This window comes from Tamandua tetradactyla, chromosome 3, assembly GCF_023851605.1.
Source record: "Tamandua tetradactyla isolate mTamTet1 chromosome 3, mTamTet1.pri, whole genome shotgun sequence".
Lineage (NCBI taxonomy): Eukaryota > Metazoa > Chordata > Mammalia > Pilosa > Myrmecophagidae > Tamandua > Tamandua tetradactyla.
The window spans coordinates 26,420,534-26,447,830 of record NC_135329.1 but is presented as its reverse complement, the minus strand read 5'-3'; the positions used below and the strand labels follow the sequence as shown (position 1 = coordinate 26,447,830).

Here is a 27,297-nt window from a genome sequence, read left to right as displayed (position 1 = left end):
CTGCAACTGTTGGAAAAAGAGATGTTACATTTGAAAAATCAAACCAAAATCAGAAGTCAAAATGTTTCCCTCATCCTCTTTAGTATCTTATCAGAAACACAACAAGGCATGTGAAATTTTAGAAATTCAAATACAGAAGCAAGAATATGGGAAAATAAGTCAGAGTCTTTAGCCTACATAGTAAACAAAGGAGAAACACAAAATTAAAAAAAATACCTCTAATAACTTATGTTTCTGAAAGTTTTTCTTCTTTCCTTTTATTAAATAACCCAAACTGAAAGGCTTCATAAGTAGTTAATTAGTTCTTTTTTTGGTTTGTTTTCCATGGTATAGATTTGCCAACCATACTAAACTATAAGGGGGAGAAAAGTCCATAAATACTTTACCGTAAAGATAAAAGCAAATCTGAAACAATGTACCCTTTGGCTGAAGAAATTGGGGAACACTTTTGAGTGTTAATGTAAAATACATTAGTCTTTAGCAGCAGGAGTTCCAGACCTACTGGTGCCAAGAAGGTAACAAATAGTCTCTATCCAAGGAGGGGAAAATGGGCAACTCAGCAGGAGCTTTCTTCCCTGTTGTGTTATTTATAGAGACCTCTATTTGTTAACATGTTTCTGCTATCATGGAGAGAGGGAGTCTGATGATTTAAAGGATTTCAAAGACAATTGTTTAATGATACAAATGATTTATGTGCACTCACAAGTTCAAGATACATAGCAATTTAGCTTTTCAAAGCGCTATCCCCAAAATTGCTGTAGGAGATACTGCTAAAGCTTAACCAGAAAAGTAAAAAAAAGTGATAGTAGTGGATATTATGAAATAAAAAATTAGATCTCCTGGAAAATGCCTTTGAAAAAAGAGAAACCAGTTACCAGCACCATTTTTCATGTTAGTAAACTAATATTCTAAGATCCGATCAAATGAATTTCTGGATTTTTAATGGAGAAGCACGAATTGAATCCCAAAGTACCCCTGACTAACTTGAGTAATTTGGTATTTGAGTACCGAACTGAACTGCTGCATTTTTACCAATGATCACCCCAACCCCAACCCCACAGAGCATACAAGCATCTTATTTGAAGGAGAGAATGCCTTCATATTAGTTACGTATAAATTTTATATTCACTTTATAATGGATTTATGAAATTCTGGTTATTAAATGAATTCACAAAAATTTAAACTATTAAAATACAAATTTTGAGAGAGATAAAGCAATTAATCATTGCTTCTCTTAACCTTAACTCAAAGAGAAAACATGTTTTATAATTTCCATTTTCCCTAATTGTTAAACCTTTTAAAGCCAGTTCTTTTGCAGTATCTTTAAATAAAAATACATTTCACCCCACTTTCTTTAATTCAAGTTTATACTGCCTTCAACTTTCATAAAGTTCCATTAATTTTATCAATTACTCATTTTTAAAAACTCTCCATCCAGATATAATCACCAATTCTAAAAGATGCTTTATACAACAGAGACTCTCTAAACAGTGAGGGGTAAATAATGTCCTTATGTAAAATAAAAATTTAAGAGATATGGTTGGGCCAAAAAAAAAAAAAAAACTCCTTTTAGCAAAATACTTAGAAGGCATTTATTATTTTGGAGAACTTATTTAATAGAATGTTTATTTTTTGAATGATGAAAAAATTCACTTATCTCTACTTAAAGGTGGGTTCAACTCAAATGCTTTTATTAATTGAAACTTTTAAAATACTGACGTTGAACAAAGGATAGGAACTAGCATGAAAGAATCCTTTAAACATGGATAGTTACCTTCTCTCTTGCCAAAACATTCTGCAGGAAAGGTCAGTTATTGCTTTTAGTTCTCCAGTAAGTCCACTCCTTTAAAAGTCATTTAGAAACCGTTCTCCCTTCTGACTGAGAGAGGTTCGTTTTTTGTAGTATTTTGATTGAGTAGTATTTTTGGTACTTGCAAGTGTAGATATACAAAAGCTCTTCCTCCTCTTCTCAGGTAAATTAGAAGAATGAGTAGCTGAGCCCTCATTGTTTTCTTTACCTGATACAGAAGGCAGCAAACATGGTTTTTGTCTGCAGGTAACAGTTTTTTTGCTGGGGGACGTATTTTCAAGTTCTGTGTTGTCAAATGTACATATTGTTCTCCTTTTGATTTTCTGAGAAGCACAGGATGTGGAAGGAAATGGAAGCGAAATCCACACAAGTCCTTCGTTTTCCGAATCCTTCTGTAGCCTCATGCTACGTCTGACTTTTGTTTCACTGCTTATTCTCCTAAAGGTTTCCTCTAGGGAGTCAGATAAATCTTTATACAGTTCAGAATTTTCTAAACTAATCTGTACAGAGCTGCTTGCCGTGTAGGCAGGTTTGTGATTTCTATTTTTATCCAAATGCATGCCTTGACCATCAGGACAATAAATGGAGTATCTTCTGCGTTTCCTTTCTTTACAACTCACAACACTACTATTTTCCGCAGATTTTCTTTCCAAACTCTCACTTTGACTTCTAGTTTCTTTTTTATTTTTAATTAAGACATCTCCTAAGTAATTAAATTCTTTTTGTGAGTCAAACATTAAATGACTGGACTTTAGTTCCTCCTCTATAGCTAAGTTGTCATCCTCTTTTTCACCTTCTGAAATATCTTTTGACGTTTTCAAGATTTGACAAAGGCTTTTCACATTTTGATCAGTAGCAGAAAATTCTTGGGATGGCAGAATAAAATCAGATTTTGGATTATCTGATAAAACAGGTTCCACAGTCACAACAGCATAAGAAATATGATTGGTTTCATCTTCAGTCCTTGTTTTTAGTTCATTTTCACTCTGTAACTTATTTTCTACTTTTGGAATATATTCATTTTCATAAAGTTCTGTAGCATTTATATTTGAACCTTGATCTAAAGTAGGATTATCAAGGGATGATGAACTTTGTACATAAGTGCTGCAGAATTCAGACACATTACACATATCAAAATCTTGATTCATACGCGAATCTTCTGAGTACTGAGGCAAAAGATTCTTTCTTTTAATTAGTTTTGTAGGAGGCACCACTACTTCTTTAAGTTTATCATTTGAGCTGGAATCATCTGTGGGCATGTAAATAAGTTTAAATTTAATAAAAAGTAACTATGGAAATAAACTTTAATAAATCAAACAGGTACGTAACTGTGTCCTATTGTACTGTGTTTAAAGCTTTTGAAAATCACAAGACCTATAAATGTTACACTGTACTTGTTCCTATCTGTCATTGTCCTTTCTCTTTCAGTTATTCTCCAAACAACTGGTTATGAAAATAGGTATTCACAATGCATGAATTAATAAAGTATCTTGCCTCAGACCATAAAAAAAGAGAATGTCTTAAATTGCTTCCTCTCTTCTAATGTACTTCTCATATCACAAGGCCAATTTATCTGAGGCAGCCGTACTTCCATTTCCCTAGAAACGAAGTACAGAATGGGCAACACTGTGCCCACTGTGCTTCAAAAACTTTTCTATTGCTGTATCCCCTGAAATAGAGAATAGGAAATTTGAAACTTTGGGGGATTTGAGGACTTAGTGGCCAAAAGATGACATGCCTGAAGTCACTCAGCTCTTATGCCCTATGTTAAAAAATTAATAAAAACTGCATTGTATGCTGTAATAGAGCCATATTTGTTTCAAAATTCTAAAAATCCTCCCTATCCCGATATCCTCTCAATATCTGGCTAAAATTCATGCTCTAGGAAGATATACCACAGGAGTCTGTGCTTCACATGTTTCTGGCACATTACATCACATCATAGGTGAAAAAGAACATTACTAATGTTTTTAAGATTGGTAGGCAGCAAAGCTTAAGGAATTCAGGCTTTATGAATTCTAAATCTCAGTACTTCCAGGTGTCATTTTTTTCCTGTTATCTTGGATAATAAAGTTTTTGATTTAGGCTTAGTCAAATGAGTATAAAAAGATTTTAAACAAAATTGAAACTGAAGACATATGAAACAAACTGAGCCACAGCCTAAAAAACATTTCAATTTGAAAATATATATATTCAAGATTAGGGTACTTAAAATCACATTTTGGAAAACCTAGATAACACGGGGGGGGGGGGCGACACAATGCCAACTGATGAGTATGTCAACTGTGTTCTTTATACAACTAAAAAAAAAATGAATATTTCTGTATTTTTTGTAGAAAGAAGGAAGAGAAGGAAGGGAAGTGAGGGGAACAGAAGGGAAGAGAGGGGAGGGAAGAAAGGAAGAACTGCTTTAAACCTAGTAGGTGATACCATTGGTTTATGGATAAAAAGATGCATTAGATATACTTAAAAAGAAATTCTCTAATAGGATACAGTCATTCTTCAAACATTTTTTGAGAAAGTCCTGTTAGAAATTGGGGAGATAGGAAAGAAGATTTAGTTTCCACTCTCAGGGAAACTGTATCTTGAGGGGGAGGAGATAAACAGATAATAGGTCCCTATAAAACTAGCTAACAAAAGTATGCAAACAAAGGGTTTTCTTGGAAAGGCAGGTAGCACAGCTAAATCTTGAAGGGTAAGCAGGCACTAGGCCAGATAAAAAGAGCTGGAGTGGCAGACATCCCACAGAAGAGGCAGGGACACAAGACTGCTGCCCCTGCTGGTGCCAAGGGGATGGAAGAAAGAGAGTGTGAGTGTGATGGTAATGGTGAGACTGACAGGAGTCTGCTTATTTAAACTTTTATACTGTCCTGAAATTAACAGGTTTAAACCATTTCTGTAGGCAGAAGCCAGGATTCTATAGTGGCATGTACCTTATGCATTCTTGAATCTATTATAAATCCTATACATCATATTGCAAATAGAATGCAGGCTATAAATATTTGACGACTGTCAAAGGTAGCTATTTTCAAAATGACTCATTATAAAATTAATGCACCAAATGGAAGCATATCCTTATTATTTTCAGCAGGATTTAGTGAATTTAAAACTCGGCTATTAAAAACCAGAAGTAACTCCATTTTTTATTTCACCAGGAAATCAACAGACTTAATCTTTGCTCAATTCATAAACTTCATCTCTGGAAGATCTTAATCTTGGTAAGTCCCACTTCTAATGAAACATCATAAGGCAAGTCCTTTCATTTTTTTATGTCCTCATCTCACTGAAGATTTATCTGTTACTGAACTATTATCTCTTTAGCTTTTGATGGACTATACCACCAAGTGAAATTTTTTTCACTTTTAACAAAATGCTTTAAAATGTAAAAGAGCAGGATGAACAAATAAGAGCAACTGCCTTGAAATTATATGTAAATCTGGCAGATCGTTTTCTGGGGAGAGGAGCCAGAGCTTCCATCAGATTCTTAAAAGGGTCTAGGTGACCTAAAAGTTATAAACTGCTTCAAAGGATTCTGTTGTCCTCACTAAAATTCTCATGGTAATATAAGGAAAAGTTGCTATTTTCATTTATGTACTTTTTACATTATGAATGAGAAAAAGAATAAAAAGAATGAAATAGCAACAAAGAGAGTGAAGAGATAAAATGTAATAACAGGAAAAGAACAGCATACCTGAACACATCCTTTGAACACTCTGAACTGAAGGTGTCATCTCAGAGATCTCAGGCATCTCAGGAATAGGGCTTAGAAGAGGTTTTTTAGAAGCAATGTCTCTTGATCCATATAATGATTTCTGAACATTTTGTTTTCTTTTTCCTTTTTTCTTTCTGTAACCTTTTAAAGCCTGAGAAAATGTGTTAAAACACTGTAATTGAGAAAGATGTAGTAACATGTATAACTTTGACCTTTTGACTTCTATGACACTTCTCATCGTCATTCACATAGTATTTTTTTAAAAAGCTAATTTTTATAGAACAATTTAAGACCAGTATCCCACTTAAAAATTCAGGAATCTGAATTAAGAGGAAGGGATTCGCCAAATGTTAAAATAAATTTAGTTTGAAATGCTAGTGATAGATGGGGGTGAGGGGTGAGGGGTATGGTATGTATAATCTTTTTTTTTTTCTATTATTGTTTTATCTCTTTTTCTGTTGTCTTTTTATTTCTTTTTCTGGACTGATGCAAATGTTCTAAGAAATGATGAATATGCAACTATGTGATGATGTTGAGAATTACTGAATATATAAGTAGAACGGAACTATATGTTAATGTTTTTGTTTGTTCTTAATTTTTTTAAATTAATAAATAAATTAAAAAAAAAAGAGGAGGGGATTCGGTAACAACGTCAAAATATAAAGCCAAACTCAATTTACGAATGGTAGGGTAACTTTATTTCCATCAAGCAATCACCAAAATGAGTGCAAAGTAAGTGAAAAATAGATCAGATGCTATTCAGTTAGACAGACTTAAGATATTATAAGACATCTGTAACCAAGAAGTAGTTATGACGATTTAGGATTAACCTAGAATGAGATATTTACTGAATGCTATCTGAGAGACTGTTTTCTCTTCATAGATCTGAATGAAGAAATACTAGGCATGTACATAAACTGTGAGGATAACACAAACCTAGCTGAGTTGATTTAAATAACAAACAATTCCATCAAGACTTAAAATAGGTCAAAATGAGATGGAAGGGTGGGCCATGGTGGCTCAACAGGTAGAGTTCTCGCCTGCCATGCCAGAGGAGCCAGGTTTGATTCCCGGTGCCTGCCCATGTTTAAAAAAAAAAAAAAAAAAAAAAGAAAAAAGAAAAGATTTCTCAAAATGAGATGGATTTTAAAAAGGACAAGTAGAAGATGGGACACAAGGACCTGGCAACAACAGATGAAAATCATGTGGGTTTTCATGTAAATTAAAAATTATTTTAATAATATCTGAAATACAGTATTATATTAAATTTTTTTTTATTTTTTTACATGGGCAGGCACCCGGAATCGAACACAGGTGAGAACTCTGCCTGCTGACCCACCGTGGCCTGCCCCCTACATTTGATTTTGAGTGCCATATCAGCACAATGAGAATTAATGTTTTATTTAAAAAAAAAAAAAAAAAGAAAAATTTCATATGAAAAAACTTAAGGAAAATGCAAACATTACATTGAAATACTAGAAAGATTGTTACATGCAAAAGAAATGAAATATATTTACTGACGTTAAAGGGCAAGACTTCAGGCCAACATAAAGAACATGCTTTTAACAATGCTTCCAAAAAAGAGAATACATTCAAACATTTATTGAAAAACTACTATATATAGGTAATGACTTGCTAGGTATGGGATACAAAAACAAACAGGATGTGATCTTTAAGGAGCTCACAGTTTAAAGGCAAATAACTACAGTATATACATAACAAAACAGATTACTGTGTGGACAGAGAAGATGGGTATCTGGCCTATGGAAGGTGTTCAAGATAGGCGCCACGGAAAAAACAACATCAAAGTCAAATCTCAAACAAGTGAGACCTGTATTCGCTGATTATGGAGATGGGCAAAAGGGCTTTTCAATAAGAGAATGGCAGATGCAAGAGCTCAAAGTAAGGCGGCACAGCAGGGATGGAGGGCTCCGAGGAGCACAGTAAGGTAGGTGATCTATGCAGGAGTGGTAGAAGAAGCTGAAAAAGCAAGTGGGGCTCTTGTGGCAATGAGTGTGAAGCTTAGCCTGAAGTCAATGAAGGCTTAACTGTGATTTAAATTTTGTTACTCCCTAAATTCTAAAATGGTGATTTAGGGAGTAACAAAATTTGATCTTATATTTAAGAATGATCATTTGGGTGACAAAATGGAATATTTGGTTGAAATAAACTTTATGAAAGGGTGGGTGATTATCAAGATTATAGAACTGGCACAGAACTGTGTGTTTCCTGAGAAATCTATAGATATCCTATAAAAACAACAACACAAAAAATATTCCACGGAAAAAAAACTTTAGAACTGTACAAGATCAATGTTATTCTTGGTGATTCACAATATATATTTAACATTAAATTGTCTGAAATGTCCTCAGTATAATAATCTGTATACATTAGGTAAATCTTGGATTAAATAATTATAATTCCAGGATATATTTTTTCCTGGAACATTCATCTTTTGACATTCCCTGGAACAGTGGGAAAATGCTGGCTTAGTCAATGGATATGGAAATGAAGAGAAAAGTCTTAACTTGGGGTCCACAGATAGGTTAAAACAGGGTTTGATCTATAGTAAGACCCATGTGTTAGTTATTCTAACTTTTTTCAAATTCCTTCATATTACCTTGAGAATTAAAACAGGGAAGATATTTAAAAAAACAAATTATGTTAGCATTGTTGTAGGACATAGGAACTAGGAGGTCAGTTAATATACTATGGTCAATGTCACCAAGTTATCATCTCTAGAATACTTTCACATTCATGTTTTATTAAAGAAAAAAAAAATACCCTTTCAGCAGAATTTCAGAAATCTTTGTTTACATAAGATGTCTCCAGAACCTTCAATAGTGCCTGGCACGTAGTGGCTACTCAACAAACATTAATGAATGAGTGAGTGAATGAATATCAAAAAAAAGAAATACAATTAAACTCAGATAAAACTTGCTAAACATGACAAAAGACTAAATTCTATTTTTTCATGGGTGGCAAAGATTTTTGCCAATAGAAGTATACCACCCAAAAAAGAAAGAAGGAAAGACAAAGCACCTTAGGTCTGTCGGTACTGAAAATATGTGTTATCCATGAAAAGGTTACCATCTGCAGAGGCTAGAACCTTAACAAAATTTGAATTTATGCCAGTACAAATGCCTTGCTTGTATTGTAATACACGAACTGAGCCATACATGACTGGAACCCTAAAGGAAGCCATGTAATCTCAAAATGGTTAGGTTGGTTTATGACAGCAGACAAGACAACTGAAGGTAACATCTACTACAAAATCACTGCTATTTCTTTTCACACAATGAAAAAGGTCATGAAACAAAAGTATCTTTGGGTTTACTTTATTTGTTTTTAGAGAGTAGCCTTAAAATTATTTGAAAATAATTCATGTACATGACAATGAATCAAATTTTATAAGAAAGCTTGTGAAAAGCATGATTCCCTACCCCTACTGTTTACGTCTTTACTGAATTTATTTTTAGTTCTATTTGTGGCTAGGCTCCATCTCTCTAAAGGGGTCATACTGCTGTATTTTCAACTCTTTTTAATAGAAAACTGCAAACACCCAAAAAGAAGAGGGAATAGTATACTGAATCCCATGTACTCATCAACAAGCTTCAACAGTTACTAATATACAGAAATAATGATTCATTTATAGCTCCCTTCCCCCAGATTATTTTAAACTAAATCCTGGACATTACATCATTTCACTTGAAAACCCTATAGTATCTCTAAGGGATAAGCATTCTTTTATTTTTAAAACAACTACAGCTACTACTCAATATAAAAAATAAATTATAATACATGAAACAACCTGGGTAAATCACAGACTTATGCTGAGTGAAAAACAGTCTCATTTTTCATTTTATGATTCCATTTATATAAGTTCTTGAAATGACAAAATATAGAAGCAGAGAATAGATTAGTGGTTGTCTGGAGTTGAGGAAGTTGGAGGCATGGGAAGTGGGTGTAGCTGCAAAAGGGCAACAGGAAGTATCCTTTTGGGGAATGGAAATGTTCTGTTATCTTGACTTCATCAATATCAATATCCTGGTTGTAATATATTGTAATATAGCTTTGCAGAAAAAAGATATTTGAGATGTCTCTGTATTATTTCTTTACATTAATGCTTCATTCTTTTTTGGATAAAAGTAAAGTTATTATATGCAGTTTCACAACTTGTTTTTCAAAACTAACAGTAAATACATCCTGACATCACTTCATTGCAGTATTTACAATTTTTCTTCACTATTTATTACAGCTACATTTTTGTAGATACACGAATTTATTCAATGAGCCTCATATTGATGAGCATTTGGCTTGTTTTAAATCTTTGCTTTATAGGGTGCTGTAATAAATAATTCTGTGCATACACCTTTTCTATTTGGCTCTCTGAGATAGATATCTACAAATGGAAATTGCAGGGTCAAAGGATAAAGGACAAATATAAAGCCAAAAAAAATGTGGCTATATATTGCTAAGTGCCCTCCTTAGAAATACACACCAGAAATTTAAGGACCGTGCCTGTTTGCCCCACAGCCTCCCCAACAGAGTATATTTTTCATGTTTAGGGCCATTTTCATTTTATTTCTGTAAACTATTATTTTATATCAGAGATTTTTCTATGGTTGTTCACCTTTTCTCAAGATTTAGATGTTCTTTACTCATGATATTAATCCTTGTGTTAGACATGAGTTGCAAACATTTATTCTAAATTTGTTCTCTGTCTTTGAAATTTTCACATGGAATTTTTACCCCATTCACACTGTGTTGTTAGTTCAAATTGAGTCAGATTTACCACTTTGTCCTCTCTGTTTCTCATTTTTGAGTCATGGTTATGCTACTCTTGTGAATGTTAATGCTACAGCTTTAGATACTTGTCAACTTCCTGCTATGAAAGATGAGGATATTGAAACTAAACTTTCCTCTCTCCTATAGTAGTACTGACTCTTCCATTGTTCATATTTAAACTCAGTTCTAGTTCTTGTCACCTGTTATTAAAATATATTGAATCCCTAATTGGTAAGATTTCAATTATAATATCTTACAATGGCCAGGCATTGTTCTAAGAGATTTAGTCATTAAGTAATTTACTATTCACAACAAGCTTATAAGGTTAAGTACCATTAATTACTACTCTCATTTCACAAAGAAATAGAGAAGTCAAAATCTTATCTGACAATAATGAAGGGAGATAGGAGTATGGGAGGATTTGGATTTTCTTTTATCTTTTTATTTCTTATCTGGAGTAATGAAAATGTTCTAAAGTAGATCATGGGGTAGAATGCACAACTATGTGATGAAACTGTGACGAGTGATTGTATACTTTGGATGGTTTGTATGGTATTTGAATATATCTCAATAAAACTGTATTTAAAAAAAAAATCTTGCCCCCAACTCTACTGCTAGGTAGCGGTGAAGTCGTATTTAGAAGCCAGGTAGTCTGGCTCCAGAGCCTGCTCTCTTAACCATTACGCTGTTAATGCTCACACCTTTGCCTCCAACTTTTCTACCCATTTTTTACCTTCTTTCTTCAGCTACATTTTTCCATTATCATCAGACATCCCATTTACATTGTCCTGCACAACCACCAAGTTGTCAATGCTTTGTCTTTAGTTTAAAACAGGTAGTATCATTATCATAGACTATGAAAGCATGTTTCATTGCTTTGCCAAGTGCAGAGCTCATTTCTCTTTGTTTTCCTTTGGGCCTCTTGAAGGAGATGATTCCAAACACCATATGATCTAATTTTTCTTAAAAAGAACTTTTATTTGAAGTCTTTCTTATTTTCTTCTAATGTAACACACTGCTCTAGTTTGCTAGCTGCCAGAATGCAATATACCAGAAACAGAATGGTTTTTAAATAGGGGAATTTAATAAATTTCTAATTTACAGTTCTAAGGCCAAGAAAATGTCCCAATTACAACAAGTCTATAGAAATGTCCAATCAAAGGCATCCAGGGAAAGATACCTTGGTTTAAGAAGGCCGATGACGTTCAGGGCTTCTCTCTAGTGAGAAGGCACATGGCGAACACAGCTACAGTTTCTCTCTCATCTGGAAAGGCACATGGTGAACATGCTCAGTGTTCCTCTCTCATCTGGAAGGGCATGTGGCAAACACTGTGTCATCTGCTAGCTTCTCCTGGCTTCCTGTTTCATGAAGCTCCCCGGGAGACATTTTCCTTCATCTCCAAAGGCTGCTGGCTGGTGGACTCTGCTTCTAGTGGCTATGCCGTTCTGCTCTGCTCTCTCTGAATCTCTTTTTTTTTTCTCCAAAATGTTTCCTCTTTTGTAAGACTTTAGAAACTTATCAAGACCCACCCAAATAGGTGAAGACATGTTGTCACCTAATCCAGTTTAACAACCATTCTGAATTAAATTACATCTCTAGGGAGATGATCTGATTACAGTTTCAAACATACAGTATTGAATAGGGATTATTCTGCCTTTATGAAATGGGATTTAGATTAAAACATGGCTTTCCTAGGGACATACATCCTTTCAAACCATCACACACACTGTTTAATTTTCTAGCCGCTAAAACAAAAACCATACAACATACAGTGGGTCGATTTAAACAGGACTTCATTGGTTTATGGTTTTGATGCTAGGAAAGTCCAAAATTGGGGTCATCAAGGTGACCCTTTCTCCCAGAATACTGTAGTGTTCAGGAATTAGCTATGGGTAATCTTTGCTCCTTGGCTTTATCAGCGGCAGCAGCTTCTACTTTCTCTTCTGGGTTCTGCTGACTTTCAGCTTCTTGCTTCCCATAGCTTTTTCCCTTTATGTCTGACTTTCATTCTGATTATAAAAGACTTCAGGAATCTGAATTGGAGCCTAAACCGTTATTTGTTATTAACTACAAATAACATCTTGAAAAGGTCCTATTTGGAATGGGTTCACCTCACTGGAATGGATTAAGATTAAGAACGTTTTTTTCCAGAGTACATAAATCCAAGCCACCACAAACACTATTCATTTTCTCAATCACAGGCCTTTATTTTTTTCCCTCCAGAGACTCTATCCATGGAACACTCTTTTGTCCTGTTCAAATTTGGACTAGTTGTTCTTCTAGAGAAGCTGGATGGCTATAATCTGAGATCTCCCTTTAACTGTTTTCCTGCATTATTAGATCACCGTGTCCTGAATTTTTAAGTTTACTTTTCTTTTGCTGAAGTCTATTCTCCAGTAACTTACACTGAAAGAAGTTCAGGATACTTAAGTATTTGTGTCTTTCTTTTTATACGTGATGTGCTGGTTTGAAAGGATGCATGTACCCTAGAAAAGCCATGTTTTAATTTAAATCCCATTTCATAAAGGTAGAATAATCCCTACTCAATACTGCATGTTTGAAACTGTAATTAGATCATCTTCCTGCACATGTGATTTAATCATGAGTGGTTGTTGGGCTGGATTAGGTTTTGACATGTCTCCACCCACTTGGGTGGGTCTTGATAAGTTTCTGGAGTCCCATAAAAGAGGAAACATTTTGGAGAATGAGAGATTCGAAGCGAGCAGAGAATGCTGCAGCACCACAAAGCAGAGAGTCCACGAGCCCAGCGACCTTTAGAGATGAAGAAGGAAAACGCCTCCCGGGAAGCTTCATGAAACCGGAAGCCAGGAGAGAAAGCTACCAGATGACACCGTGTTCGCCACGTGCCCTTCCAGCTGAGAGAGCAGCCCTGACTGTGTTCGTCCTGTGCCTTCTCACTTGAGAGAGAAACCCTGAACTTCATCGGCCTTCTTCAACCAAGGTATCTTTCCCTGGATGGATACCTTTGATTGGACTTTTCTATAGACTTGTTTTAGTTGGGGCATTTTCTTGGCCTTAGAACTGTAAACTAGCAACTTATTAAATTCCCCTTTTAAAAGCCATTCTGTTTCTGGTATACTGCATTCCGGTAGCTAGCAAACTAGAACACCTGATTTAACTAAGAGTTTGGCTAGGTGTAGAATATTGGGCAGAACTTATGTTTCCTTCAAAGCTTCAAATGTCCTGTTCAGTTATCTTTCAGCATTCAGGCTGCTAAACTTGATATGAGTTGACTGTTATTTCTTTGAAGGAAAAAGTCCACTTTTCTCATTATCCTTATTGTTCACATTTCACATTATGTCTAAGTTCTGGCCATCTTTTCGTTGCGCTAGGCATGGTCCTTTAAACTTGAAGACCCCTTTCTCTAATTCTGTGAAATACTCTTATTTTGATAATTTCTTCCATTCTATCTTTACCTTTCTCTTTCTGAGATTCCTTTGAGGTCTAAGATTCGTCTTCAATGTCTCTTATTTTTGTCTTTCTTTTGCTCTACCTTCTGGAACACTTTCCTTAACTTCATTCTCTAGTCCAACTACTAAATTTTATATATGTCTAATGATTTTTTTTATCCATGTCTGTTTCATCCCCTTCTCAGTTTTATGCAGATGTTATTTACTTAAGTCTGAGTATATTAGAGTATTTATTTATTTTTAGGTAAGGTTGCCTTCTATTCCCCAAATAACTTATTTCTCTGGGGTCAGTTTTTCTACTTACTAATATTTGTCTTTTCTATTTCAAGCCTTTTTTTTTTTTCTGGCATGGGCAGGCTCATATTCTTATTATATTTTTAAGTACCCACTTACCTGGTTCTTCTTAGGAAGTGCTCTCTTCATGTGTTTCGTTTCCTGAGGCTTCTTCCTATTAATTTTCTTTTCTTTACATTGATGTGTGTCTGTATTAAACAAGTTGCAAACACTTTCTTCTGCAAGACTGATCAATTGCTATAAAGAAAATTTAAAGGAAAGACACCACAAAGCACAAGGATTTACATTTCAAAGTCTGTATTCATTTGTTTTTCTTCCCATGTTGCTTCTACCATTTTACATTCCACTTTCTCTTAATTTAAAAATTTTCATTAGATGTATGTTAACTTATGTAATTTCAAATGGTGAAAAACAAACTCAGAAGAATATATACTCTACCAATTATATTTAATAAATACAGAAAAAACTAAATAATTTATTGATTTATTCATTCACAAATATTTACCAAGCACCTATAATTTAGCAACTAATTGTTATTGGTTAGAGGGAAAAAAATCAAGAACTGCTACATTTTTTAAGTTTAAATTCTGGGTTCATCATCTAACTATACTAAGTAACAAATCAAAACAGTATATATTTACCTTTACGTGCTAAAGACAAAAATCCAGTTTCACTAATTTATTAAAATGTGAAAGAAAAGACCTACACTCAAGGGGAGTTATGCTTACATTGAAAACCGTTCAAAACTGGTGTTAAACTCTGAAAGCATCTTTTTTTTATTGGAATTTTCTTTTAACAAAATTAAAATCAAAACACGAAAATATCAGTACCCTGGGGTTACATGCAGGGTGGAGTAAGGTGTTAGTTGTTAATGACATTGATCAAATCAAAGTTTTACCCTTTATCACTTGATAATGAGAAGAGAAATGTATTGTGAGATTTGAAAACAGATATATCATGCTAAATACAAACACTTACGTTTCTTCTTTTAGAGGTACGCGTTAATCTACCAGCTTTACTAGGGGATATTTCCTCATGGTTATTTGAAGAAATGAAGGTATCCGTGCCTAATGGTGATACAGAAGCAACGTTAACGTTTTGTAGCTAACAAAAAATAAGATGCATTGCCTTTGGATAAACTGGATTTTCTTTTAAATATCTACCGCTACTTTAAATATCACACCTAAACATAAATCGTTACTGACAGGCACTAATTTTAAGAATTCAAACATTTAAAAAAAATTTTTAAGTTTAGGACTTTCACCACTTTCTACAGTGAGAATGAGAAGACATTAAAGGATTCCGACCAGAAGAAAGTGTTTCTCCCATGACCTTGGCCAATCAAGTACTGGTCAGAAAATTTGGGAGAAATCTGTTGCCTTGTCATCATCAGAAAAAACCCAGAGATTTTGGAAAGTACATGTATCAAAAATTCATGCTGATGTTAATGAAAAATTTTGGTTATTCAGGAATGACTCTCCATAGCAAACTGGAAAAGAGCTTATTATTAATGCTTACTATTGATGCCAGGACAAATCACACTGCTAGGAATGACTTGAAAAATGGGGGTACCCACTTTAAAAAGTTACATGTGGGTGATAAACTGTGGGATGTGGAATGGAAAGGCATAGATAAGAGACTTCTTATATGTTTTTCAATATTATTTGTTATTTTTAAACCAAGAAGGCATTACTATCACAAAAATAAAATTTAAAAAGAAATGAAGAGATTTTCATATATATACATGTTGGAAATTGCATTGATGATTATAAGATAAACAAAAGTTACTACCTGAAGAAGTCTCAGAGACTGAAGAGTTACTAGGAGGACTCAGAACTGCAAACGACACCTGAAGTGGTTCTATGTTTTCCTAAACAAACAAAAACAGTAGAAATTCAACAACATTAAATTCAGTAAATACATAGTAAATCTGCCCAAAGAAAAATGATAAGAATTAACTTTGGTAGGAGAAATTTTTTTTAATTTACTCCTATAAGGTAAATAAGAAAATCCATTAATATACATACTCTAACATTACGGAATCATTTAAGGGAACTTCAGGGTAAAATGGCAATATATACCTAGATGTCAAACATTCTCTCCTGTATAATTGCCAATATGATGGCAGCAGTTGGTTTTCACAAGATGCAATTCCCTTTCATTACCAATTTGTTGAGTATTTATTAGAAATGGATAATAGATTTTGTCAGATACATTCCATGCCTCTATGGAGATAGGCATGTATTTTTCTTTTTTAATCTGTGGATACAGCAAATTGTACTTACATTTTTTTCAAATGTTAAACAAATCTTGCATTCTTGGGATAAATCTCACTTGGTCAAGATGTAATATTTTTATACATTGCAAAAATTTTGTTCAGAATTTTCCCATCTATGTTCATGAGAACATCTGACTATAATTTTCTTACGAAGATATAAGGTTAATCAAGCCATGAGTTGTAATATTACCAACTCAATTATTTTGAAGAGATATCTTTCTTAGATGTTGAGTAGAACTCTTCAGTAAAATCATCTGAAGGTAGAGTTTTCTTAGTGGAAAGTTTTAACTATCATTTAAGATTTTTTAGATGACACAAGGCTCTTTAGGTAATCCATTTCTTTTGGAGTAAGTTTTATTCGTTTCGGTCTGTCAGGGAATGCGTCCAGTTTAAGTTTTTATTAAACTTTTAAAAAAGTTTATTGCCATTACGTTTTTCATAGTACTCCCTCACTATCTTTTTAGTATCTGTTAGAATATGCAATTATGGTAACCCTCTCATTCCTGATGCTGCAATATGAGTCTTTTGTCCTTTTTTTCCTGATCCTTCTGATTAGAGTTCTATTACTACAGTTTTTTTTTTCATAGCACAGCATGTGATTTGAGAGATATTTTTGCTATTTTTTTTTTGGTTTTTGATTTTGTTGATTTCTGCATTTGCCTTATTATTTCCTTTCTTCTATTTACATTGACTTAAATTTGCTTTTATTTTTCTAGTTTCTTAAAATGGAAACTTGAGATAATTGATTTCTTCTTTTCTAATATAGTCATTTCTTCCTTGAAGAACTACTTAAGCTGCTTACCACTTATTTTTCTTGCTGTTTTATAGTGGTTGCTTTAGTGTTTATTGTATGCCTCTTTAACTTACACTACTTTGCGTACTGCATTAAAAACCTTACCACAGTATGATTCTATTTCTTTCTTGTGGGCTTTATGTTGTTTGTCATATGTTTTACTTTCACATGCTATAATCAAACAGTACATTGTTATTTTTGTTTTAAATGATTATCATTAAAGGAGATTAAGAAACAAGTCCTATTGTATTTATCCCCCTGTTGAGTCTTTTCAGTGCTTTACATTCAGTGTTTTGTACATATGCATATTTCTACATGGAATCATTTTTCTTCTGCCTAGAGGAGTTCCTTTAACATTTCTCACATTGCTTGCCCATTGTGATGAATTTTTTTTTTTTTTTTAGCTTTTCTATGTTTGAAAAAAGCCTTTATTTCACATTTGCTTTGAAAGATAGTTTTACTGGGTATTTGGGCAGAGTTCTAGGTTGACAGCCCTCTTCACCCACTTCTAAGTTCTTTAAGGTGTTACTACACTTTCTTCCGGTTTAAATTCTTTCCGATAAGAAGCCTGATGCCATTTTTATTATTGTTATTTTGTAAGTCATGTATCTTTTTCCTCTGAATGCTTTTACGATTTTTTCTTTATCAGTGATTTTGAATAATTTTATTAATGTGCCCTGGTGTGGTTTTCTTCATGCTTCTTGTGCTTGGAGTTTGTTCGATTCTAGAATCTGTGAGTTGACACTTCTCATCAAATTTGTAAAATTTTTTAGCCATTATGTCTTCATACCTGATAACTTCTGAATTACAAGATCTTTCTACGGTGGGCTGGTGGGAACACTAACTATTCCTGCCCCTGTGTGAGCTTTAGGGATTGTTCCCTCTGCTCCATTTAGGTAATTCTTTCCCTGGTCTCACAAAATTTACTCACATGTATTCTGTTGATCAGTATCCACTGACAACTCAAGTGGGATCCATACAGATCAGATCTTCAGAGCTCTCTGTCTGTATAGCTCTCTCCTCTCTGGTACTCTGCCCTGTGAACTCTAGCCTTCTTGGCTTTCCCCTGGACTCCCAACTCCACCTTCTCAACTTGGAGAGATTGCAAGACTTGACCTGGGTTCCTCCTCCCTGTGCTGTAGACTGGAAATTCAGCCCACACAGTAAGTTGAGACTATCATAGTTACCCATTTGTTACACATTTTGGGGGGATTACTGTCTAGTGTTTCCTGTGTTAAATGTCTGAGAATCACTGTTTCATACATTTTCCCTGTTTTACAAGTTGTTTCAAGTGGGAGAGAACTCCATTTTGGCCAAAAGTGAGGTTTCTTTTTTGTAAGAAAGAGAATGACTGATTACCCCAATAGAGAAATAGATAAGGGATAGGCAATTCTCAAGAGAAGAAATTCAAATGGCCTATGAACATGTGAAAAAATGTTCAAACCTAATTAATAAACTAAAAAATTTCAAGTCATCTTTTTCTCTTATTAAGCTTTTTAAACAGTTTACAATTAATACTTGGGGTTTTTAAAGGTATGATAATATGGAAACATTTACATTACTATGAATCCAAATTAGTACATATTTTCAGGACAATAATTAGCAATATGGATCAAAGGTATGAAAGTTCACAAATTTTTCAATCCAGTAATTCTACTTATAAAAATTAATCTTGGCAGGAAAAACAGTAGTTTATAGTATTTCAATTCTAAGATGGCTGTTTTTTCACATTTTAATATCTCTGAAATCTCAGTATCTTAATATTCAGAGTATCTGTTTAATTTTCAGCATTTTTTCTTAGTATGTATAAAACAAGGGTACATCTTAGAATCAACAGCATTTAGGCTCAGTGAAATATTCTATGTACAAGTATTCATAGAGGGTTTTTCAAAGGGGTAAACTGGTAAAAACTTAGATAAACACATTAAATTATGCCACAGCAGACCATATAGGCCATTTCATAATTATCACTCATGGGAAATCAGTGAGGTTTGATAAAACTATAAACAGAAGCACATCCACATTTTTCACACTTACAAGATCTTCTCCTTTATCATCAAAATTTGGCTGAAGTAACTGATCAGGAACTGGGGATTTCTCAAGCAGTATGGGACTGATATTACTTATATCCTTTTTACAAACAGGTGTTTCTCCTTTACGCAATGGAGTATTTGCTGGTAAGGATTCATCAAAGACTTCAGGACTTAGCTCCTCTCCAAAAGTAACTCTTTTCTTCTTCCTCACATTTTGAAAAGGCAGTACTTTACTATTTTCTTGATCTTCTATGAATGACAAATAGGAATATTTTGAAAAATTAATTTATATTTCTTATCAAAAAGGCTTATACTAGAAGCTTTTAACATTCATATTTGGTTATTTATATATAACAGTTTATAGAGAAAATGCAAAATGGAAAAGGATAAGCAATGTTTCTTATTAAAATATGGCTAAGAGGTTTTATAATAAATTTTGTATGACTATTTTAAAAGCAAACGAACTTGAACTATACATTTCCTTTACTTGTTTCACCATTAAGCAAAAGTAGATAGATGAAACAGACCAATTCTGAGACTTACCAAAAAAGATTCTATACTACCCAACTGTTCATTCTTATGCAATTACATAAACATCAAGACATAAGCAGAAAATCGATAATTTCATATGCTTTATCAGAATTTCTGCAACAATAAAATGACACCCTGAGGCTTAAAAATGCATATGAATTTCTTACCTATTTCTTGTTCTCTGCAAGAGTTTGCAAAATTTGAGATTAAGCTTGGGTGAGTCCCATCTTCAGAGAGGTTGTCACAGTGTTTCTAACAAAATGAATACCAACAAATAATTTTATATATACACACACAATCACTAAGAATGGCAATTTTGACTTTTTTTCTGCCAAAGTAAGATCTGAGGTATTAAGATTCCATTTACTTTCATAAATGTTTTGACTTAAAAGACCATAAAATTAACCACAAAGAAAAACTGGGTTGACTAATGGTACTTTAGTAAGTGGTATTCTAGGACAAAATAAGAGAACAGAAATCCATAAATGTAAACCAGAATCCATCCCCTCATCTTTGGTCTGGCAAAGGAAGTTTAAGAAAATGGGAGTGACTAGAATTATAAGTGAAGGTGCCAGACGAGGTTGATTACTTAAATGGTCTGAGGTATAAGAATTGCACTGAAACAAGAGAAACATCACGCAGACGAATAGTTTAAACGGGGGCTCTGTCTTTTAAACATGGGAATCACACCTTTTATAAGTGTTTAATTCTCCTATATATATTACTATATTCTTGATGAAGGGGCAAGGAAAGAAGATAGTATTCATCTCTCTCTGCTTGTCCAACTGAACATTATCAAGCAGGCAAATGAGTAAGGACGGGATAGTGTAAACTCTGTAAGAAAAGACAAGGTAAATCCAAATAGTGAGTGGCCACTGGCACTCAACAGGAAGAAAGGAAGGACTGTGGGCTGGATGAGAGTCATCTCTTAATCATCATCTACTTGTCCAGCCTCAACCTAAACTGCTGACCAGCACTTGTTCTCCAGAGCCACTCTAGGCATCCCTAAGTTATACCGTCTCAGTCTTTATCCTCTATCTTTTCTTCTGGTTTCATTCATGCCCCCAGCCCTTCTCCCTCTATCATAATCACATTCAGCTTCAGTTCATGTACTTATATTATTTGTTATCCATTTCTGAATTTTTAAAATCAGTCCTGTTGAACAATCTATATTCCTTCAACACCATATGCCCAATCTCTACCCTCTTTCTATCTCCTCATAACCTGTGTTCATAATGTTACCTCTCAAAGTTCACTCATTACACACTTCACGCCTTTATTCTGTCTTACAGCTGCATATTTCATCATATGTATATACCACAGCTTATCCAGCCATGCATCCATTGGTGGACATTTGGCTTGTTTCCATCTCTTGGCAATCAAGCATAATGCCACTATAAAAATCAGTGTGAAAATGTTCATTTGTGTCCTTGCCTTTAGTTTCCTGGAATATATACCTAGTAATGGGATTGCTGGATCATATGGCAATTCTATACTAGCTTCCTGGGGAACCACTAAACTGCCTTTCACAGTGGTTCTATCATTTTACATTTCAACCAACAGTGGATAAGAATGCCTCTTTCTCAACATTCTCTCCAGCACTTGTTGTTTTCTGCTTTTTTTTTTTTTTTTGATAATGGCCATTCCAGTGGGTGCGAGGTGATATCTCACTGCGGTTTTGATTTACATTTCCCTAATAGGTAGTGAAGTTGAGCATCTTTTCATGTGCCTTTTAGCCATTTGTATTTCCTTTTCTGAGAGAATCTATTCATGTGTTCGGCCCATTTTTCTAATGGGTTGCTTGTCTTAAGAATCTCTTTATATAGTCTGGATACTAAACGCTTATCTGATATGTGGTTTCCAAATATTATCTCCCATTGCATAGGCTACCTTTTTACTTTCCTGAGAAAGTTCTTTGAGGCACAAAAGTATTTAATTTTAAGGAAGTCCCATTTATCTCTTTTTTCAATGCTTGTGGTTTGGATGTAAGTTCTAGGAAACTGCTTCCTATTACAAGATTTGTAAGATATTTCCCTCCACAAGTTTGCTTCCTATTACAAGATTTGTAAGATATTTCCCTACATTTCCTTCTAAAAGTTTTAAGATCTCAGCTCTAATTTTAGGTCTTTGATACATTTTGAGTTTTTTTTCCATATGATATCCAGATCTCTAAACACCATTTATTGAAGAGGCTGTTCTGTGCCAGTTGGGTTGGCTTGACTGCCTTATCAAAGATCTATTGTCCATAGATAAGAGGATTGATTTCTGAACACTCAATTCAATTCCCTTGGCCAGTATATCCACCTCTATGCCAGTACAATGCTGTTTCGGCCAGTGTAGCTTTGTAATATGCTTTTAATCAGGTAGTGTGAGACCCCCCACTTCATTTTTTGTTCTCAAGATATTCTGAGTTATTAGGATCACCCTACCCTTTCAAACAAATTTGGCTATTGTTTTTTTATTTCTGCAAAGTTGCTGGGACTTTAATTGGCATTTTATCAAATTTATAAATCAATTTGGGTAGAACCGACATCTTAACTATATTCAGTTTTTCAATTCATGAACATGGTATGCCCATTCATTTATTTATTTAGGTCTTCCTTTTTTTTTTATTTTTAGCAATTTCTTGTAGTTTTCTGTGTATAGGTCTTTTGCATCCTTAAATTTATTCCTAAATATTTTATTCTTTTGGTTGCTATTTTAAGTGGAATTTATTTCTTGATTTTCTCCTAGACTGCTCATCATTAGTATATAGAAATACTAGTGAATTTCCAGCACTGATCTTGTACTCTGCCACTTAGTTATACTCATTACTTCAGTAGCTTTGCTATAGATTTTTTTGGATTTTCTACATATAATGTGTCATCTGCAAACAGTGAGAGTTTTACTTCTACCCAATTTTGATGCCTTTGTATCTCTTTTTCTTGTCTAATTGCTCTGGCAAGAACATCTAGCAAAATGCTGAATAACAATGGTGACACTGGGCATCTTTGTCTTCTTCCTGATCTTAGAGGGGATGCTTTCAGTCTTTCCACATTGAGGATGATGTTAGCTGTGGTTTTTCATATATTTCCTTTATCATGTTGAGGAACTTCCCTTAAATTCCTACCCTTTGAAGTGTTTTCATCAAGAAAGGCTGTTGAGTTTTGTCAAATGCCTTTTCTGCATCAGTCTGGATGGTCATGTGGTTTTTCCACTTTGATTTGTTGATATGGTGTATTACATTTATTGATTTTCTCAAGTTGAAGCATTCTTGCATACTTGGAATAAATCCCACTTGGTAATGTGCTGCTGGGTTTGATTTGCATGCATTTTGCTAAAGATTTTTGCATCTGTAGTAATTAAAGAGATTGGTCTGTAATTTTCTTTTCTTGTAGCATCTTTATAGGGTTTTGGTATTACAGTGATGTTGGTGTCAATGAATGAGTTGGTAGCTTTCTCTCCTCTTCAACTGTTTGAGAGATTGAGCAAATAGGTTCTAAATCTTTCTTGGATGCTTGGTAAAACTCACATGTGAAGCCATCTGGGCAAGGACTTATTTTTGGGAGCTTCTTTTTTTTTTTTTTTTTTTTTAAAGGAAAGACAGAGAGAAGGAAGGAAGGATAGAAGGAAGGAAGGAAGGAAGAAAGGGAAACATCTTTAAACATTTTCTTGTTTTATTGTATTTTGTTTTTTTGTTTTTGTTACATGGGCTGGGGCCGGGAATCGAACCGAGGTCCTCCGGCATAGCAGGCAAGCACTTTGCCCGCTGAGCCACCGCGGCCCGCCCTTTTGGGAGCTTCTTGAGGACTGATTCAATCTCTCTACTTTTGATTGATTTGTTGAGTTCGTCTATTTCCTCTTGAGTCAATGTTGGTTGTTCATGCCTTTCTAGGAAAAATAGTTGTTTATTTCATCTATATTGTATACCTCATCAGCATATAGCTGCTGATGGTATCCTCTCATTACTTAGCTAAGGATCCATCTATTTAATTGATTTTTTCAAAGAACCAACTTCTGGTTTTGTTGACTTTCTTAATTGTTTTCACGCTCTCAGTTTCATTTATTAATGCTCTTAATTTCATTATTTCTGTCCTTTTGTTTGCTTTGGAGTTAGCTGGCTGTTCTTTCTCTAGTTCTTCCAAGTGAACAACTAATTCCTCGATTTTTGCTCTTCCTTGTTTAAAAAATTTTTTATATTGACAAACCTTCAAAACATACAGTTCAGACATAATGTAAAAATCAATGCCTCACAATATCATAGTTGTATATTCATCAGCATGATCATTTTAAAAATATAAAGAAATAAAAAGAGAAAAAACTCATATATCCCATACACCATACCCCTCCTTTTCACTGATTACTAGTATTTCAATCTGTCCAATTTTTTTACCCCCTCGGTGATATTTTAATCCACAGCATCCTAACAAAAACTATTGGAGGAGCAGAACCCATTTCAGCAACAACTTCTACATTCTCATGGCCATTTTTATTATTTTTTTGTGTGACACTTTTTAAACATATACTTACATGGAGGATTTTGTTTCACCACTTTACTGAAAGTTCTTTGAAGATAGGACCATCTCATTTCTATTTTGCTATCCTAGGACTGTCTACAAGCCCTGCATTTACTCATTCAAGAAATATTTATTGATGTCTCTGTACCAAGCCCTGTGATAGGTGCCAGGGGTATGGCATAAATGTGGACAAGCTTAACACTCAAGGAGTTTCTAGTTTAGGGGGAGAAAATGGTACCCAAACAAAAATAGTGTGGTGCTGTACTGTAAAGGTGAAGTGTAGCACATGGGAACGCAGGAAATCCTTTCTGAAGACATGCATTTCAAGAGTAACTGAAACATTTTGACTGCAGATTGGATATATGCTTAAGTTTAAGTTGTTCATATAATGTACATGTTTTCTAACTACCCTACTTAAGTTCTTGATATTGAACAGAAGCACCAGTATTTTTGTAGCTACTCACATTTACAAGGGGCATCTGCTAGGTTTTAAAATGCATCTTTTAATTTGCTTTATCTCACTCATCAATGCTTTGTAGCCACAAATCATTAATAGCAGGTAAAGGTAATTATGGATGAACAACATTATGGACGAAGATTTTTGGTGACTGATCGAATCTCTACACTTGTGATTGGTTTTTTGAGATCTTCTATTTCTTCTTGAGTCAATGTAGCTTGCTTGTGTGTTTCCAGGAATTTGTCCATTTTGTCTAAGTTGTCTAGTTTGTTGGCATATAGTTGTTCATGGTATCCTCTTATGACTTTATATATTTCTTCAGGGTTTGTGGTTATAACCTGCCTCTCATTTCTGATTTTTTTGATTTGCATCCTTTCTCTTTTATTGATTCTTTCTATTGTTCTTTTGTTCTCTCATTCATTTAACTCTGCTTTAATCTTTGTTATTTATCTTCTTCTATTTGCTTTGTGGTTAGTTTGCTGTTCTTTCTCTGGTTCCTCAAGGTGAACAGCTAAGTCCTTGATTTTTGCTCTTATTTCTCTTCTAATGTAGGCATTTAGGGGAATAAATTTCCCTCTCAGAACAGCTCTTGCTGCACTCTTTAAGTTCTGATGTTATATTCTTGTTTTCATTTTGTCTTCAGATAGCTACCTTTATTTGTACTCTTCAATTCTGTGTCTTCCTCTAGACCTTCCTCTCCTGTCTTTTTTTTTTTTTTTTTTTTGACTGGCTGAACTCCCTTTGGTATTTCTTGTAGGGCCAGTATCTTGTTCACAAATTCTTTTAGCATTTGCTTGTCTGGGAAAATTTTAATCTCTCCCTTAGTTTTGAAGGACAATTTGGTTGGGTACAGAACTCTTGGCTGAAGTCTTTCTCTTTCAGGATCTTAAATATATTATACCACTGCCTTCTCACTTCCATAGTGCCAGCTGAATACTCCCAACTATCTTATGTGGTTTCCATTCTATGTAGTAGATTGTTTATTTCTTGTTGATTTCAGCATTTTCTGCTTCTCATCGACATTTACAGATTCACTAGTATCTGTGTGTTGGAGTAAGCCTATTCAGATTTATTACTACTTGGAGTTTGTTGGGCTTCTTTGATTTGCATATTTATGTCCTTTATAAGGGTTGGGAAGTTATCTCCCATTATATCTTCCACTAATCGTCCTAGCCCTTTACTGTTCTCTTCCCCTGCTGGGACACCGATGATTCTTATATTTGTGCACTTTATTTTGTTCATCATTTCCCTGAGATCCAGTTCAAGTTTCTCCATCTTTTTTGACATTTCTCTTTCATGTGTTTGAAATCAGTTGCTCTGTCCTCTAGTTCACTTACTCTTTCCTCTGCCTCTTCAAATCTGCTGTTGTGTGTCTTTAGCATATTTTTTATTTGGTCTACTGCATCTTTAATCTCTGTGGTATCTGCTATTTTTCGATTTATTCTTTCAAATTTTTGATCTCCTTTATGTCCTTAGCCATCCCACTGATTTTACTTAATAGAGTTATATGATCCTCTTTGATTAGTTGTTTCAAAGTCTGTATCTCCTCCGGTGTTTTAATTTGGTTATTAAGCTGGGCCATATCTGTTTGCATCATGAAATCCTTAGTGATCTTCTGTTGCTTACAACACATATAAATATCTTGAGAGTTACTTTGGAAGCCAATTTCCTTCAGTAGACTAAAGCTTTGTATTTGTGGGATGGATGTGGAGCAGGATATGCATCATAACAGGTGATGGGTTGCAGCACAGGTAGCGACACAGGTCAGGAAAGCTACTCTGGTGCCTGTGAGCCTGGGGTACAGGACAGGGGGTTGTGGAGATGCAGTATAGGGGCCGTGGGGGCAGGGCGTAACTTAGGCATGCCTTGGAGCGCAGGAGCAGGGTGCAGTGTGAGGGACACAGAGATAGGACATAGTGGGAGGCACAGAGTAGATGCATGGGGGTTGATATGCAGGCAGGATGTGGGTGGATGCACAGTGTGTGGGCACTGTTGGTATCAGTTTGTGGGGTGTGGCACAGAGGTCAGCTCACAGGTGTGTCCTTGCACAGGGGGAGGGTTTCAGGGGGCCCAGGATGCAGGTGTGCACCTGCAGCCCGGATGCATAGGTGACTGCCTGCAGCGGGCAGGGAGGTGTAGGTGCTCAGGTCTCAGGAGGGGCGGGGCAAGACTGTTCACTTCGGGAGATGTGGGTTGGGCTGGGGCAGGGAAATGCAGGGGGTTGGGGCAGGAGCACTTGGAGCACAGTAGGAGGCAGGTGACGGGGTTCAGGTGCATGGGTGTGGAGGGAGTCTGAGGCCATGGGACTGGGATGACATGTGAGGGTAGTGCATTCAAAGAATGCGGCCTGGCTTACTGTGTAGTCCCCATCTCCTTGTCTGTCAATCCTGACAGCTCCAGACCTCTGTTTGGAAAGGGGTGCATTAGGTTATTTGCACTGGCTGGATCAGACTGGAGGGTCTTCGGTTCTCTGCATCTCAGTTCCTCAGCTTTTGCAACCAGGGCTGCCCTATGTGGTGTAGAAGACCCTCCCAGGTCACCTTTCCATGCCTTCTCTAGCTGTTCCGTGGAGCAGGGGTGAACTCAACCTATCCTATTTCGCCATCTTCTTGGAACTCCTCTTTCTTCTTTTTTAATATAGGCATTCAAGTCAATAAATTTCCCTTTTAGCAC

The 27,297-nt window shown here is 35.0% G+C and overlaps 1 protein-coding gene across 9 annotated transcripts in view; it reads right to left on the bottom strand.

Annotated features, from left to right (window-relative positions):
- Positions 1-27,297, bottom strand: part of CDCA2 (cell division cycle associated 2) — a 50,030-nt gene that overhangs the window by 9,184 nt on the left and 13,549 nt on the right. For 8 of the 9 annotated variants that reach the window (XR_013172414.1, XR_013172415.1, XR_013172417.1 and 5 more), the window contains 7 exons: positions 19,839-19,923; positions 19,145-19,389; positions 15,828-15,906; positions 15,015-15,103; positions 14,136-14,273; positions 5,502-5,673; positions 1,775-3,059 (listed from right to left, as the gene is read on the bottom strand). Coding sequence is in view for 1 of the 9 variants with exons in the window: in XM_077152829.1 (XP_077008944.1) it covers positions 1,846-3,059; positions 5,502-5,673; positions 14,136-14,273; positions 15,015-15,103; positions 15,828-15,906; positions 19,145-19,389; positions 19,839-19,923 (2,022 nt within the window). In the remaining 8 variants the exon portion in view is untranslated. Of the gene's footprint in view, positions 1-1,230; positions 3,060-5,501; positions 5,674-14,135; positions 14,274-15,014; positions 15,104-15,827; positions 15,907-19,144; positions 19,390-19,838; positions 19,924-27,297 lie in introns of those variants that run through there. The other variant, XM_077152829.1, reaches the window with a different exon arrangement.